This window comes from Sinohyriopsis cumingii, chromosome 6 (assembly GCF_028554795.1).
Source record: "Sinohyriopsis cumingii isolate HCF-2022 chromosome 6, ASM2855479v2, whole genome shotgun sequence".
NCBI lineage: Eukaryota > Metazoa > Mollusca > Bivalvia > Unionida > Unionidae > Sinohyriopsis > Sinohyriopsis cumingii.
The window spans coordinates 158,494,016-158,510,199 of NC_142966.1; the positions used below are offsets into that span (position 1 = coordinate 158,494,016).

At 36.4% G+C, this 16,184-nt stretch overlaps 1 protein-coding gene across 4 annotated transcripts in view; it reads left to right on the plus strand.

The window, feature by feature from the left end:
• The first annotated feature begins 2,267 nt into the window (after window positions 1-2,267).
• The window catches only part of LOC149798373 (la-related protein 1B-like), a 142,719-nt gene continuing 128,802 nt past the window's right edge, over window positions 2,268-16,184 (plus strand). For all 4 annotated transcript variants that reach the window (XM_089963526.1, XM_089963529.1, XM_089963530.1 and 1 more), the window contains exon 1: window positions 2,268-3,094. In XM_089963526.1, coding sequence (XP_089819652.1) covers window positions 2,809-3,094 — 286 coding nt within the window. In that variant the 5' untranslated portion in view covers window positions 2,268-2,808. The remainder of the gene's footprint in view (window positions 3,095-16,184) is intronic.

The window sequence follows — 16,184 nt, forward strand, 5'->3', positions numbered from 1 at the left end:
ATATATATATATATATATATATATATATATATATATATATATATATATATATAACCTGCATTTTCATTTAATAAAATCCAAATTTTACCCGATTTACCTACAGTAATAAATAGACAAAGTCTTTCATTAGTATGCATCTTTAAACCGACTGTAGATGGTTCATTCATTATTCACGGGTTTTTATTTACTGTTATAATTATCCTCAGGGACGTAGCTAGTATATGATTGATGATTAGGCATGTTGAACGGCGAAGCCTCGAACTGCTAGAGGAGTGGGGTGTGTGTGGGTACGGGGCAATATTGTTACAATCTAGAGGCTCTGAGATAGCATTTCAGGCATCTTGTTGAGACTTTGTGAACCTTGATACTGTTTTAATACTGTAAAAATAAAAAGAAAACATCAAATTCTTATGAACAGACTCAATAAAATCGAGTTTGCTACTATCTTGTTCGTGTTTTCGCTTCTAATGAATCCTCTTTTCCGTATGTATTGTATTATATAAATATAGATTTCATATCGGTTTCGTGAGTGAAACTTAAAAAAATCGTCAAAATTCTGTGTAGGCAGAGGCAGCTGCCTTGTAGGCAGCTACGCTCCTGATCATCGTTAATATACTGTTCAGTTGTTTATCTGCCCTGTTGAACCTTGCGACTTTACCGAAGTGAAACATAGTCATTCATTTATCAGTTTGTCCAATTTGTCCAAAGCAAAGTTCAGCTATTTTGAAAATGTTCGGCATTTTGGGACATTTAAAAAAAAAAGTAAAACGGAGAGAATTACGATAGTGACAGATTAACAACATTCTATTGCACACAATTGTTTCCTTAAAAGAAAAAGAAAAAAATTAAGAAAGACACAGCTCAGTGAGTAATAAGTTGATTTTATTTTAGAAGTGGTTCAAAAAATCAACGTTGAGTTTTGATAACAGAACATTTTACCCTAAGGTCATAATTTCACCTGAAAACGGTTCGTTATTTAACAGAACATTAAAAAAGGGTCAGTTTTTAACGTGAAATTTTGATCACGTTGAAAAATTACCGACCGGGTCAGAATTCAACGAGGGTCAAAATGTGATGCTACAGCCGGGTCGTTATTTAACAGGACATTTAAAAAGGGTCAGATTTCAACGTGAAATTTTGATCACGGTCGTTGAAAAATGACCCGGCGGGTCAGAATTCAACGAGGGTCAAAATTTAACACTACACCGGCACTGCTCATAATAACCCACAATTGTAAACCTACAACGTAATGTTAACTACCGTATGTTCCCCAATCACCCCATGAAACTACTACTGTAAAAAAATGTGTCAGTGAAAAAACGATCAAGTTGTTAAAAGCGAAAACTAGTGTAAATTTATCTAACAATGGTGCACATTTACATTTTTTAGTGTACATCTTTTGTTACATGCATGGGCTCTCGTTTGGGCAGTCACCAACCCACTCCCTCGTTTTCTAAAAAAAATCCAGTGTGCTGAATATAAATAGTTGCCTTTGATTATGGTTTTGATAGACCTCTTCGGATTATAGCTTCTCCACCCCACCCCACCCCCATAAAAATTTATGCCGACCATGAGCGCCCGCAGATAGCGGCGGGGGCAGCCAGGGGTGTAGTGCTTAGGAACGGCGTTCCCTTACTTTTTTGCGCGTTCCTTACTATCTTTTATATTGCACTCGACATTGTATCCCACACCGCGTCTGAATAACAAGCGTTTTCTCACTTCCTGATTGCGTTCTCTCGCTTCTTTATTTAGTACTACAACATGGGGGGGGGGGACACTCCATGGTTACATGAAACTGTTCCGTCTTACATATGAGTGTGCAAATTGTCAGCTATGCAGCGCAGTAATAATGTTAAACGATAGCAAAATAAATAAATATTGGAAAAGTTGATAGTTCTTTTACTTTCAGAGATCCCCACGTAATGCACAACACTGAAGGGATGTCAAGCATATTGGAGTCAAGAGTAATGTCAGTGTGTTGCAACACAATCATAAATATTAATAAATACACCATTCTTCTTGTTCAATTGTTGGATATTTTAGATTTTCTATCCTTATTTTGATCCCTAAAACCGTTTAAGATAGTGTGTCTTTTTTTTATTCTATTGGAATGGCAGTACCATTTGCTTTGGGCAAACAAGGTATGTTGCTCTGTATCTTTAATCCCATATCAACAAAAAGCATTTATTTACCCAACAATTTTAACTAACCAGATCACGGTAAACCCTGCGGCCTCTATTTCACTCACACATGCGCACTGGCGTTGGAACAGTGTAATGGCGACATGTGCTCGTTTGGACTGTGTTGATCTTTATAGCCAGTGGATGTTTCTTCTTCTCTCCCCCGACAGTTTACCCGGCAGTTTTCGCATTATTTTATTTCTAACTCAGTAATTGTCACGTAAGGTGTCTCCTTAGGAACTGTGTAACATAATACAGACCAAAGGAAATTGTTCTTGACGCAACGTGGCTAGAACAAACCGTCAACATACTGGAGGTGTTGCAATCATTTCCAAGCTTTGTTAATGCTAGTGCAGTTAGCATAGACGACCAAAGAATTTTGTATTTTAATGTTTTAGACCAGGTGTCGATATTAAATCCGCACTTGTGACAATATAAGTGTGTAGGCAAGTGTCCTTTGGTCTTTATTTAACAAAGTATAGCCCAACATCTGGCCTGTTGTTTTAGGAAAACTGATGCAGACTTGTTTATCAAGAACTGCATTTCGTTATTTTATGATAAGTATGATTTGTCATAGACTTTGATGCCAGGTATTAGGCAGTAAGTTTTGTCAGCTGTGCATTTGGTCATGGCAACAGCTTTGACCAGTTCAAGTCTCCCAGATGCAACAAGGACCATGAGTGAAGTGCAGCTTGTTGATTGTCCTTCACCAGAACAATCCACATCTCCAGCAGAGAATGACGACAATCTAGTGAATGGACCAGAAACAAATTCCAAAGCTTCATCAACAAAAGAAACTAAGGAAAAGGTCAAAATCTTTGACAATAAAAACTTTGTTGAGGCGCCGATCCCAAAGACGAACCCATGGAACAAGGGGAAGCCAGTACCTGAGAGAACCCAGAGTTTGGAAAAAGGTAAAATGCCGAGAACAAGAAGATTCCAGTTATTATGTTCATTTCAGTTGGTCTCCATAAGTTCTTTGATGCATTGATTACTCACTGGTCTTCTGCAAATTTTAGATAATTGCTAGTACTACATGTAAGACCTCGATGCTGATATTTATATTTTAGGTGTCAGGGTCTTGCTGCCTAACTAACAACACTGTGTAGTGTGTTTTAATGTTGACTAACATCATGTCAAAAGCCAAATTTTCAGGAATATCTCACAAATGGCAGCTAAAATGACAACGCTTTTCTACAAAGTAAAGTCATAATGTTTTAGTCAGACTTTACTTACTCTGGTGTCTTTTCTCTAATAAATTTAAATTCTCACAAAAGAAATGGACCGGTTTTCAAGCTTTCTTGGCTTACATTTCAGTTGGCTGCAAAGCAATGAAATCTGGGAATGTCGAAATTGGGTTAAGTAGAAATATTATTCTTTAATGAAATGAAAAAAAATTGGAACTGTAAGCAAATTTTAGTTTTGTTCAAGAAACATATCCCCCACGTGGACCTACTTGAACATACTTCGGTATACCTCAACTACCATCACATTTTAACAAATTAAAATGTATGTCAACGGAACATGAAAATGCATCCATTTGCTAGTGTCAAATTTTCATGCCACCAGGATAACAGCTGCACAGTAAGTATATTAATTACATATCAGTTTGTGGGAGTCTGTTGCTATGGGCTGAAAAGTGTGCGAGATATTCCTGAAACCTTGACTACTCGTTTTGATGTCAACTGACATTAGAACACGCTATATAAGCACGTTACTTGGATAGTATGACATAGCACTAAAGCAGAAATAACATGTTCTGTTTTACATTGTCGGACTAAGATAATTGAATGATATGGTTTTGAGGCTCTCCCATTAAAGAATGAATAATTTTAGATATTTTGTACCAAATTGACACATGTTGGAACAAGATAAATAAGGAAATGAGAAAAACCTTAGGGGCCATCCATTTAGTATATGCACAAAAATCAGGCAAAGCTTGACTCATCCCTGTACACATGCATACTTTTCACACATCCCACCTGTGTATGTATGTTTGAAGCACCCACCCCCCAGTTCTCTAGAACTGCCTATATTTAATCCATGCAGAATCCATAAAGGATTAATATTATCGTGTTTAATAAAACAGTCCACCAACATTGTCTGGCTACATCAAAGAAACAATCTGCTTAACTTTAAACAGTTTGTCTAGTGTCCACTAAATTTCAAACACTGACTGAACCCAGTTGAACAGGTTACATATTAGACAAAATATTATCGAGGTTTCATTCACTCCATACACAGGCATATGCATTTGGGTTAGCTTCCTCCATGCTTATGTACTAAATGGATGGCCCCTTACAGCTGGGAAGATCAGCTACCTAATGAATTAACATGGGCGTTTCTTGCTCTCATGTATTGCACATCATGTCAACCAACAAATAAAATGGTCATTTTATTAGATGCATTTGTAAATAGCCTATCTTCAATTAAAGATAAGGAATACATGCCACTAAAACACTTGTGTGTTCATTAGTACTTTCAAGACTGGACTATTGTAACTCAATTCTGTCTGGTTCATCTCAATATCTCCTCCAGAAACTTCAAAAAATTCAAAACACAGCTGCTTGGATCATACTTAGAGTACCACGATCAGAGCACACCTCCCGCTGCTCTGTACCCTACACTGGCTATCCATTCGATCCAGAATCAAACACAAAATTTGTTCTCTGTGCTACGTTTCACTGTCGGACTCCAGTCCAACATACCTATCTGATCTCACCCGTGTGTACACACCAGCAAGATACTTAACGCTCCTCTTCTGACAATCGTATACTCATTATTCCCACTATGAAAACAAAGTCATATGGACAGCATTCTTTTTCATATCAGGGCCCAGCAGCGTGTGATGAATTGCCCACTGAACTTAGACACAAAGACACAGTGATCACATTCAAGAGGGCTCTCAAAACTCACTTATTTCAACTGCAAGAACAAACTTAAAGACCTAATAATGTTTCCTACCTGAAATATTCTCAGCATGTTTTTTATTTTTTAATGTTTTTCTAATTTCATGGTGTTTGTTTTTGTAATGATATTATGTATTTTTATCTTATAGGTGTTGTCTAATGTTGTAAAGCACTTAGAGCTTCTAAAGATTAGGCGCTATACAAAGTCCTCATTATTATTATTATTATGTCATCAGTCTTTATCGGTGTTTTTGAAATCCATTCTAACATTATGCTTTTTCTGTAGCCATTCCGACTTTATGCTTTTTATGTAGCCTAGCACCATTTTTCTGGCATCTTCTATTGCCTTGTTAAAGTTGTATGTTTTGAGCTCATTCTCAGCTTGGAGGGTGTTGACTCTGTTATTGACGGTTAAATTGTTTAGTTTTGGGGTCTTAGAGATTAGAAATGTCATTTTTGGTTATCCTAAGTTGAGATGCCACCTTGACAACTGTTAAAAACATCCGTCTCAGTCTACATGTATTTGGACAACATACATGTGACAACCATTTTCCTATACAGCCCTTATTTCCTTATGGTCACCTCATAAGGCATTTAACGCTTTTTACTACTTAAGATATTTAATCTGAATTAGTTGATTTTTTATGCCGCTTGATATATATTTTTTTTATCATTCTTTGTGTATGTGTTTTGCATTTTTAATGTAGCTTTTTAAAAAAGATCAGTCATATTGCAATGTCTGCAGTGGCAGTTTATTGTGATGTCTAGCACTGGGGCACGATGCTGCAGACATGTAGCACGATGTCCCACCCAGTCACATTATCCTGACATCAGGCCAACCAGTTCTAACACTAACCTCTTAATGCTGGGTGCCTGGCAAGGCAGCTGTTTGCACCATTTTTAGAAGTCTTTGATATGACTTGGCCAGGGTTCAAACCTATGACTGCCCGCATCCATGGTGGATGCGCAAACCACTAGGCCACCAGAACAGTCTCATTCTTTCTTTGTTTAATGGTGGTAATTCATATTCTGTGTAGTGTAATGCCAGGTGTTTACTAGTGCAAGTTTCTTTGGTTAGAATGGTGGTGGTTGTTTTGTGTTCGATGCCATTTCTCAGTATAAGGTTGGTTTTACATGGTCGCCAGTATAATGGTGGTGGATGAACCCAGGAAAACCTCAGAAGAACCACTAATCCATGGAAGCAACTGGCAAGATTTCTCACATAAACCGGAGTTGCTGAGACTTAGACCCATGCAGAGAGCGGTGAGTTGGCACTAATTGATAAAGCAAGTGTTTTTGATGACTTGGCCACTTGTGGCTCCTTGGTGGGAATGGATATGCAACTTGAGTTGTAGAGCTAACTACACAGCATCCTAGTTAACATTCTGTGAATTGTTAAGTTTTATTCTTTTGGTTTATTTTGTTTGTAGCATTGTTCTAGGGGTAAAAAAAAAAAACACCCATAAATTTACATGTATAATCTTTAAACTTGACATCCTATTTACTGAAGAAAAAAGTACCTGCTTTGTAATGTGATGTTATAAATAGCCAAGTATTCAATCCTGATATTATTAAAATAATGAACATGTTTATTGCATTTCCATTCTATCCTTCTGAAAGTGAGGGACTCTGCTCGTCTAGAAAGTTTGTTGAGAACCTTGTGTGTGTGCGAGACAACAATACAAGCATAATTTTCTGAATTACTGCATGGAAAAAAAAAGGTTATGTTGTTGGGTCTCCAGGTATTATGGTGGGGCTGCATCATTTTCCTGGGAAGGGGTCTTGGGCTGCAACTTTATGAGTCCTGTGGAGAACCCTGATTAAATTGAATTTCTACCTTTTGGAGAAATGTTGCGGCAAGTAAACTTGGTCTGGTTTGTATCGTCTGTGATACATTTATACATTTGTAAAGTGCATAAAACCAGTAGAAAACTCCGGAAAGAACCACTGACCCATGAGAAGCTGCTAGCAAGTTTTTTCACATGCACATGTTGGCTGAACTCGAGACTCGAACCCATGCAGACAGAGGTGAGATGGCGGCAGTGATCATTACTGGTGAGCGCTTTAGGTCACTCAGGGCACATTCATGTTTGTCCATGTAGTGTTCATTCTCATGTTGGTCCATATAGCAATGTCCATATTGATGTGCTGGCCATATTCATATGTTGGTACATAACATCTTGGTCAAGTCAGTGTATCCCCTAGGGGTGCAAGACTGAGAGTCAAAAATCTCCTTGGTGTTAAAACTGGGGGTCAGACTGAGTAAAAAACATACATTGGTATCAAAACTGGGGGTCAAATTAAAAATTTGGGGGTCTCTGAAGTGCAAATGAGGGTAAAGGGAAACACTGAGTCAAGTGTCTTTGCTCCACCAACACATATCTGATTTTTTTGTATATTGTTCATACTTGAAATAGGCAGGCGTTTCTGTCATAGATTGAAACACAAATTGTGTTGTATTTTGTGTACTTTCACCATTAGGCAGAGCATTTTTACCGATTTTGATCTGCACCAGCTGCAGTTACCAAACTTTGTGGATGGTTTGCACTTGTGATGAGGAAAAGCATATCAGTACTGGATGAAAAGGTCAGAAATTGAGGTCACTGACTGAAAGAAGGAACATGGTTACCACACATTAATTTTAGTTATATATCAGTGTTGCACTTTTGTAGCACAAGATATTACGCTTCCCTTCAGTTAATGGCTCTGTGTCCCATATCTTGCTCTTGGTGTGCTTTTTGGGTGCTCATTTTATTAAAAACATTTTTTACATTTACTTTTTTGGTACACAGTTATTTGTCCATTTGACACTTTTTGTCCACCCAGGTTTGGGTAACAATTGCACACAGCTCACTGGATCCTAGGTTCATGACTTCCACATTAAATACCTAGACCAACCTGGATTGCTTGCACTTTTAGTAAGAAGAAACCTACTGATTTGGTAGTGAAGTGGTAATAGGGCAAGGTTAAACTGGCGTTTGTACAACAACAGTAGCTCAACATCACAGACTTGGACCATACTTCACAGATTTTTTGGTTAGGAAGAAGCCTATTACTCTGGGGGTCAAAGGTCACCAAGTCAGAAAAAGGGTTAGCATGAACAGTTTTTGAAAACTTTCCCAGAATTGATTTATGCATCTAATTGAACAGGTTTAGCCAAGTACTTGAAGAGCTGAGTACATTTTATATACTAATCATTACAAGATACATAATGTTAAATTTTTTAAAATAAAAGAACTACATACCGATCTAATTTAAAACCAGTGCAGTATGAAACACATTTAAATCACCATCAGCGTGTGGTTTTGTAAACATGGTGGAGGAGGAGGTGCTATTGGTGTATCATATTGCTTGGTTTGGCTCAGATTTCTTGACAATATATTGCCTAATGGCTCAGACATCTTGGTTTCATCATGTACTTTTGGGGTGGGGGTGGGGGGGGGCACATTCAGACCTCTTCTATTTGATTTGGGTGTTCTTGCTTTGATTCTCTAATTGTTCTGTTTTGAGCCTAAGTTATATATCAAAACAAATTTGTACACCCCGCAGGTATTACACCTATATGCTGGCTTCCTCACTCAATGTGACAAATTTCTGTGATCCATTGCCATGGATCAGTTTTGTCTTTTTTATGTACATGTATGCAAAAGTTATGTTATATTTTTGTATAAAAAAAGAAGGCATTTATGTAGATCAGATCTGTTATGAATTACCGTATTATTTGTCATTTATTATAAGATAAAAAGGATGAAATTATTTTAGGAAAATATGAAAAATTTGTTTGCCATGTATCAGCATACCATAGGCTACACATGATGGTTACTATAACTGGTGGAAGAAGAAGCAGAAAATCCCAGTAAGAACCACTGACCCATAGGAAGCTACTGGCAAGCTTTCTTACATTGCCACACTGGACAAACCCATGACTCAAATGAACAGAGGCGAGATGGCAGTGATTACTAAAGGCAAGCACTTTACACCAGTCAGACATCCAAGGTTCTGACTTACCATTTGTTGTATGTTTTCAGCTCCCACCATCCCCACCAATTTATTTGTTTATCATTTACTACCACCAGGTTCATTTTACTTACCACCAGATTCATTTTACTAAGTCATTTCTGAAGTTATATGTTCACAATTGGGGTGGGGGTTCAGTGACTCGGTGGTTAGAGTCCTTGCCCTGTGGCTGCAATGGTGCAGGTTTGAATCCATCCATTGAACCAGCCTGGGTGTCCTTGGGCAATTTTCTTCACTCCAAATGCCTTGGCACTAACAAAACTTGTGATGATGTGCTAACAAGAAGCAAACAAACAAAAAACATATTGGCTTTTGTGTCAAAGAATTTAACAGATTTATAAGGAATTTATAAGGCATACAAAAACTAATAGGAATGTAAGTTTACTTGGTCATATGAATCAAATATTATTAGCATAAATTAGTGATATTTTCCCCAAATTTATCATTTTTTAAAGTTTTGTTGGCATTTGTCTTTCTTGTACACAAAATTACATTGCATTGTTAAATATCTCATTAGCTTGAGAAAAGTTAGACGGGCTTGGATGTGTAGTTTTTAATTGTCTAAATACACAATATGATTTATTTGTCATTTGGTATCTGATTCTAAATCACTTTGACATCTCAGTCTTTGATAGATTAGCCTTCAAGTATTGGCTATTCAAATGTCGATCACTAATGCCTTAGCTGGTTGTTGTGGTTATTTAGTATATATCTACCCCTTTACCGTGGAGCTTCATTGCAGCGCAGATGTGGAAGGTATTAACTGCTGGGTGAATATCTAAAATAAGTGAGCTGGTTGATATCGGCAGAACAGTGGTGCATGTGATTCACTTGCAGAGCTCTATGATTCATTATGTCCTTTTTTTGCCACCACAGCTTTCTTGCCAAGCATTGGCTGCCTTCAGAAGCCCATGAACCAGCTGAAATTCCTAGTCTGTGCTAGAGATGAGCAAGATAAACTTGACCTGTTAGAACCTGGCATTTGTATCTAGCTAAATCGAGGGAAAATAAATGGGCAAAATGACTTTTTTACCATCACAAATGACCCTCTGATATTTGGACAGCCTCAGGGGTGATCTCTCCCTCCGACCCTAGAATTGGGAATTTTTCATCCCAAAATTAGTATTTTGGGGCATTTTTAAATATAGGCTTATGACCTGTAACCTCCTAAACTGTGAGACTCGTACTTTTCATTGCAGTCTGTTTTCATATGCCCCTATATAGCAAATAAAAATGAAAACTTTGTTAAAATGAACATATGTTGGAGAATTCCAATCCTTGCATTGTCAATTCCAAGAGGTGAATTGGGTGAAAATGTCAAAAACTGTTCTGTCATTTCATCCAAACAGGCCCAGAAGGTTTACTTTGCCTTTCATTGATTCCACTACATTACCCAACCCTGTTTTGTTTCAGTACAATCAAAACATCAACTGCAGCATCAGACTACCCTTTTAAGAAGAGGGCAGAAAGATGGAAGAAGGTGTCATTTGCTCTGTAGTCAATTTTGGTGCTTATTTTATACTATAAATTACTACAGATCTGCCAAAAATTTAATGTTAGAAAAAAGTGAATTTTTTTGGTGCCTAATATAAAGCAAATTACAGCTTACTGGATGTATCCAGGTTGATTGTTAATAAAATTAATCATTGTATCCATCATATGTAAACAGATAAAAAGGGATCTTCTGCTACAGCAGATGTTGCCAATGGTTGACTATAACCGTTGCCTTATTTTGTTCGTAATAATTTTAATAATGTGATGTAAAAATACACCAAAACGTTAGTCTCAAGTGACTATTTTGAACTTTCTATGCATTCCAGTTTAGAGGTCAAGATATTAGGGTCAAGATTGGACCCTGACTTGTTGAGATTAAATGTACTTTGCAAGCTTTTGCATGATTGTGATGATTTCTGGTAAGGAAAATGGTAAAATTACAGTTCTGATCTAGTAATACATAAAACAACTGTAGATAGAATGAGGCAAAAGTTCTGGCCAGCACAGAGGTCTCGGAAACGCATAATTACATGTATTTGGACAGCATTTTTTAAATCTGGGACACAGAAAATCTGTGAGGTGGGAGTCCTCCGTACGCAGCCACCTGCTTTGTGGGAAAATGTGTTGATCAGTTAGCTGAGCTGACATTTACAATGACAGAATTCAGTGACTGAAACACCCCTTGATGTAGATATTGCCATCGTAAGAGCATGTCAAAAGAACATGATGCCGTAGCTGGACAGCAAGTTTAAATGCTTTGACTGGTGGCTGAGTGGGAAAATGTACTGATGTTTACAGTGATTGAATACAGAGGCAGGAAGACCCATAGATGTACATGTGGTTATTTATAAGAGTATATCAAATAAACAACTTTAGCTTTCATTTTTGTGTTAATTTCCAAATGTAGTGGAATAATCAGTGCATGTGACCTCAGAATCAAGACATGTTGAGACTTAGACAAAATGCCACAAAGTATTGGGGGGATTTAAATGGAAAACTTACGAAGATTGTAATGAGATTCATTAGAGTGCTAAAGCTGCTAGAATGTAGGTCAGAAACGTATGGGTCATTGCTATGTTGTGGAATTCGTGAGATGCGTTGTAAGGTCCAAGTTGTTTTCTGACTTTACACATATTTGTGAAAATACAAAAAAAGCAGCAAAGCAGATACTATTTAACCATTGCCTAAATTTACTACAAGTACGTAGACAAATAAATAAACCATAAATTTGCAATCCTGTCAATGGACTGTTGTAATGAATCTATATTGAAGTGAGTGATTGCATTACGAAACCTCTCCTTCTAAAAATACTAATATATGCTAAAAAAATAAATACACCCGTGTCTGTGTTGATTCTGTAGGAAAGAAAGGTTTAGTTCATATACCAACTATAAAGGAGACATATATGTAGTTTTATGCATTTTAGTGTGTTATGTATGAATGGTTACGGTAATGTTTTATCTGCAATGAAGAAATGAGGACGAACAGTACAATCTGAAGACACGTGTGCATTTTTTGCCCTCATGTACATGGTACAGGGGTTGTTTCAAACAGGTTTAGAAATCTTTGAAAGTGCCATTATTGTGAACTTTTAGAAAGTATAAAATAAGTAAAAGAATTTATAAAAATTGATTAAGGGTAGTTGATTGAGCATTTTTACTAACTTGAAATCACAGTAATATTATCTGGTTACTCAGTTAAAATTTGTTACAATGTAGTTTGTGTTATTCTCTTTTAGAGTCATTTTGCCAAAAATTGTCTACATGAAAATAAAGTGTTGCTTAAATCCAAGGTTAAATGCAAATATGTATACCGGACAATAGAGGGCTTAATTCAAATAAGAGAACATATAAGTGTGTGTGTGTGTGTATATATATATATATATATATATATATATATATATATATATATATATATATATATATTGCATTTCTTGCTTTGCGTCCACTTCTTCCTGTTGAGCTCTCACTTCTCCCTGTTCTGTCCAAAAGGAGAAGTCACTTCTACCTGAAATTAAAGTGTAGCTTGACCCTTGTAGGGGACTGCATTGTTTGCTGGTGGGACTCCTATTTTTACCAAAATGGGAGTCCTGGACTCTAGTTTAAAATCCTAGCAAGACCTCTGCCAACATAACTTGCTGACCAATTTGGGATATTTCAAAATAAAGATTCTGGGACCGCCAACAAATTATGGGATCATCAGGTGGCCCAAGTATAGTGGAATCGTTCCTGAGCATTGATCTTGAGATTGATTATTGTATCTGAAGAAATTATCAGTCTCACTGAGAGATATCTTCCTTTATACTAATCAAAGTACATGAGATTAGGGCTATTGCTTCATCTTTGAAGTTTCTTAATCATTCTTCTCTGGATGATGTTATAAAAGATGGTCTCAGTCCACCATCTCTTTTGCTCAATCGTTGTTACATGACCACAAGGTCAATTCATCTTTTGCATTAGGCTTGAGTGTGTCAGCCCAGCCCAGCAAGTTGCCGAGACAAGTGATGGTATGTTTACCGTGGCAGATGCTCATCAGTGTCGATCAGGACCATTAAATGTCAGCAAAATAATAACAGTTGTATTACAGCTACAAAATGTTGTTTTTGTTATGGTGATAAAACTTATTTTAATGTAATACCTGTTTATGACTATTACAGTGGTCCACCTCTTTTAACTCATTTGGTCCAGAGATTTTTATAATTTTCACCTGAAATTAGGGGTTGGAAACACATTTTGGAGGTTAATTCTGAATGTATCCAAATACATTTGCTTCAAGATTTTTTCATTTATAATGTTGCCTAGTTGGGCTAGAATCGCTGTTTTTTCATTGACTATTTGAATCGCGCATGTGCAGAAAGGTAAAAGTTGGCATTTTTTTGTGTTATTTTTGCTTATGTGACCCATCATTTTTGTTTCCTGGCCACTTCTTAATCTCAATCCCCAACTAATCCTACTTTATGCCTTAGATCATGGGCCAAAAAGTCATAAATCCTGACACAAAATCCGAATGTTACAACTGGCGGAACTTTTGTTAAAAACGTGTCTCAAAATATACATTCTTCTCTCTGCATTTTGTAGTGTGAGTAGAAAGTCCAGATTATTTGGTATCATGTGAGAGCTACATCTGTCTGCTTTTTTGTAATGCCACCCATTTTTTTTTGTATTTCAAATGACCTTGATGCTACAGAGCTCTGAAGTAGGTGTACAGCTTCATCATGCCTACAGGCAGAATTGGGGCTGAATGAGTCATGGCCACTCCTTCCACAGCATGAATGTGGCCTTATAAGAGCAGTGGCCTTTATAGAGGGGGATCACATAGACATGAGTAATACCAAATATATAAAATACGAAGGTCATTTTTAATATTTAATGTCTGGTGATACAATTGATACTAATGTTATTTTTTTTTAAACAATCATAAATCATGGTACAAAACCACCTTAACAATAAAATTGGGGTTGTAACTATTCCAGCACATCATTGATTTATAATAATAATAATAATAATAATGACCTTATTTAAAGAAGGTAACACAATTAGCTAAAAACTAATCTACCTTGAGGCCCTCATACAAAGGAATTTATTTATTTAAGCTGCATCTCTGAAGCCACTGGATATATTGGGTTTGGAAGAAGGAAATAGAGTGGGCATTTCTAATCTCAGCTGGAATACTATTCCAGAGCAGAGTTCCAGAGTATTGGAAACTTTTTTTAAATAACTCCTTATTTGGTTTGGGAATTTTATACTGTTTGGTAGACATGGATCGCAGGTGGGGAGTATTACCAGGTAGCCTATACTGGAATAGTGATTGTAAATATTCAGGAGCACTATTCTGAGATATCCTGTACATTAATTTGGCTTTTCTCGAACAGATTCGGTCTTTAATAGGTAATATTTTTAACCTACCAGCTAAACTTTCCTTGCTTTCTTTCTGGATTGATATTAGCCCAAATGCTCTTTTTTGAAGATGTGCCAGCTTTGCTATGTTTTTATCATTTGAATTACCCCATACTGTACTACAGTAGTCCAAATAGGGTTGTATGTAACTGTTATAAAATAGTTTCCTGTGCCTTTCAGGGAGAAAATGTCTTATCCTACTGAGAAGCCATAAACTTGAATTGACTTTTTTACTGGTATGTTTGATATGTTCAGTCCATGATAGGTTATTATCTACCAGAACACCAAGTAGCCTATCATGACAGACTATTTGCAGATTTGTATCCTTCCATGTTAGACATAGTTCACCACTATCAAGATTTGTCCTTCTTTGCCGTGTTGAGATAAGTAATATTTTAGTTTTACCAGTATTTACCACCATGCCATTACATGTGCACCAGTTTTCCAGTTTGTTTAGTGCATTCTGTAAAGAAATTTCGAGCTCATGCTTTCTGTTTTTGATGTCTGACAATGTTGTGTCATCTGCATAGAGATCTGTAGATGATATTGAGTCTCTTAGTAAAAGTGGTAGGTCATTAATAAATAAAATGAATAGTAGTGGACCTAGAATTGAGCCTTCATTTTCCTACTCACTGCAGTTGAATGTATATTGATAATGTTTCTTTGCATTTTTCTGGCTTCAAATTTCACATCAGTGATCTTTTACTTTAGACAAAATGGTTCTTTCTTTTTCCAAAAGACCCTGTTTACCACATAAAAAGTAGATTGAAGCTGTGGGATTGAATAGGGTGAGGGAGGGAAAGTTCTAAATCCCGTAGAAAGCTCAATGGTGCATATGAGAAGAGGGATAGAAAGAGCATAAGTAAAATATATTAAATAAAGAATTCAGTACAGTAATGTTACTGCAGATGTAAAATATTAATGTTTAAAATAATCAATACATTTTGAACATGCAGAGTGTAGCCTTTGATCAAACTCTTTATTTAGCATTATTATAACCAATATGAACTTGAGAGGATTTTAAAAAAAAGAAATAGGAGGTATTACTCTGGGACATTTATCATTTATAGGTGTATAAGACTGTAGAATCAGCAATAATACATATACCTTCTTTACCGTATATATTGGGACACAATAAAATAAATTTTTCCTATCCCAGAACTTACCGTGAAATTTTTTTGGATCAAGGTATATGTTCCAAGACTTAAGAAAAGACATAATTTTGTGTTGAATTTGTGTCTCCCCCCCCCCCAATGGTACAATAAAATAGATAAACAAAACACTTGTGTGAAAATATGAAAGAAATTAACCTTGCATTGTTATCATTTATTCCTTCGTTTTTCATCATGCGAAATTTTTTAAAGAAAAATATATCCACGAACTCTATATTTGTAGCAGATGCCAGCTGGCATATACATCATTACTGTAGTGTGTATCGCTTATGTCAGATAATAGAATCGCAAATGAGACGGAAATATCACCCAATTGCTTGAAGGCTCCTGCCATTTACGCATGATACATTACAGGGTGTAAAACGACCAAGATTGTATTGTATCCATGTTACCTAGAGGATGGTGTCTCGCAAATAAAAATCATTATTTGTAAATGCATTCGCTGTGAGTGCAAATGATAATCTTTTTGCTAGCATGGGTTACAGAATTATTATTAAAGCAAGTTATTGGTGTGTT